We start from the raw sequence: 1,953 nt of genomic DNA on the forward strand, positions 1-1,953 counted from the left end.
GTCCAGGACTGGTCCAGGTGCACCTTCTTCTGGAAGAGACAAAGAAAAAACATGATAGAAATAATAACAATAAACATGTAGAGAACAGACACCAAGTATCGGCCAATCTCAAAATTAAGGAAATTGGTGCTGATAGATCAGTGCACCCCTACTTCACTGGGTTTTTTTTCTGTTTAATTCCACTCTTATTGAAAACCTCAAACATTCGTACTCAGATCTCTCAGTGATGGGGGACATCAGCTTACTGCTCGTTATGTAACTGTACCAGTTTAACTGTGTAAAACTACCTTCTGTTTGCTTTCYTAGTACTTCCAAGAGCGCCTCAATAACTCCCAGACAGAGTTGTTCAACAGGACAGGAAACATCACGGGGCCGGTCCACAAAGAGTACTACTTCAACAACTGGATGACCTTACTGTCCCAGCTGCCCCTGCTGCTCTTCACCCTGCTCAACTCCTTCCTGTACCAYAGGTCAGTGACCCAGCTAAGAGCTGGTTCTGACCCAGACCTGCCGTGTTCAGTCAGTGGACCTCAGCTTCACAGTAAAGACTCGCTTGTTTCCTTCAGGATGTTTGTGTCCGTGCTGATTGGTTGTGTTTCAGGATATCAGAGGCGGTGCGTATGGCCGGCAGCCTGGTCTTCATCCTCCTGCTCTTCATCCTCACAGCAGTGCTGGTTAAAGTGCCCACAAGCAAGGACACCTTCTTTTCTGTCACCATGGCCACCATCTGGTTCATCAACTGTAAGTCAGTTTGACTCYGTGTTCAGTGAGATGAGATGAAAGTCAGAGGCCCGGGTGATAACGGCGTCCTCCTCCGGCAGCTTTCGTGGCCGTGCTGCAGGGCAGTTCGTTCGGTCTGGTGGGTCTGCTMCCTCAGAAGTACAGCTCCATCTTCATGAGCGGTCAGGGGCTGGCAGGGACCTTCGCTGCCATCGCCATGCTCCTCTCCACAGCCAGTGAGCCTCACACGTTAACTCATATTAGTGACAGGACACAGAGTGAATGTAGAGTTTGTATAACCATGTGTTTGTGCTGCAGGTGARGTGGACTTTGAGTCTGCAGCTCTGGGTTACTTCATCACACCCTGCGTGGGAACGCTCCTCACGCTCTGCAGCTACCTGCTGCTGCCTCGCCTGGTCAGTCCACCCCTTCTCCACACAGCTGCATTACCCACAATTCATCCTGCCTCMGCTCAGCTGCAGGACACGCTGTCAGAGCTGTACCTCACACCTTTAGTGGGGTTCTATAGAAACATTATGAGCAATAATATCTTACTTGTGGGAGATTAGGGATGAACATAAAATCTGTTTATAACTGTGGGATAAATCTTGTGCCAGCAGGAATTGAATTTGAATTGCTCAGATTGAATCTGAATGTGCATAATTTGCAATTGAATGCATTGGTTTGAAAATGAATTTTACTAAATTGAAACTGAATTTAAAGTTTTGTATCTGAATTAATTTGCTTTGAAACTGTATTTTGGTTTATTAAAAATTCAGTTTGACTAGTTTCACTTTCAGTTCCAAAATTCAGATGTTTGTGTCACATCCTGGTCCTTGAGAAASCCAGGCAGAGTAATCAAACTCAGATCCACAGATTTATGTTTCACTTCTGTAATATAACAGAGTTGATGCAATCCACRGTAAAAGTGACAAAAACAGGGTATTTTATTGCAGTGATTAATTTGACCTATATGTAGAAAATGTTACATTTACATCACGTCATGGATCACATATTGAGTGCATATTTGGAAAAATAACATTAATGACACTGAAATGAACAGTTGAGATATTGGCATGAGCAGAAACAGGAAGTGATGTCAAAGGGGAATGTCTGAATGAGTTGTTACAGCAGCTAACAGACTGCAGAGAATCAGATGTTCCTCTAGATTAGTTTGACTCATTATCAGGTAGATAAAGAAGAGTCAGATTTATAAAGACCAGGAAGTTACCC

The 1,953-nt window shown here is 44.2% G+C and overlaps 1 protein-coding gene across 1 annotated transcript in view; it reads left to right on the plus strand.

The window, feature by feature from the left end:
- Nucleotides 1–1,953, plus strand: part of LOC106523720 (equilibrative nucleoside transporter 2) — a gene marked incomplete at its 5' end in the record, with an annotated part of 17,374 nt that overhangs the window by 6,750 nt on the left and 8,671 nt on the right. Inside the window, 4 exon segments of the mRNA XM_014017249.1 lie at nucleotides 307–470; nucleotides 602–741; nucleotides 822–956; nucleotides 1,039–1,136. Coding sequence (XP_013872703.1) covers nucleotides 307–470; nucleotides 602–741; nucleotides 822–956; nucleotides 1,039–1,136 — 537 coding nt within the window.

This window comes from Austrofundulus limnaeus, unplaced genomic scaffold (genome assembly GCF_001266775.1).
Source record: "Austrofundulus limnaeus strain Quisiro unplaced genomic scaffold, Austrofundulus_limnaeus-1.0 Scaffold164, whole genome shotgun sequence".
Taxonomy (NCBI): Eukaryota; Metazoa; Chordata; class Actinopteri; order Cyprinodontiformes; family Rivulidae; genus Austrofundulus; species Austrofundulus limnaeus.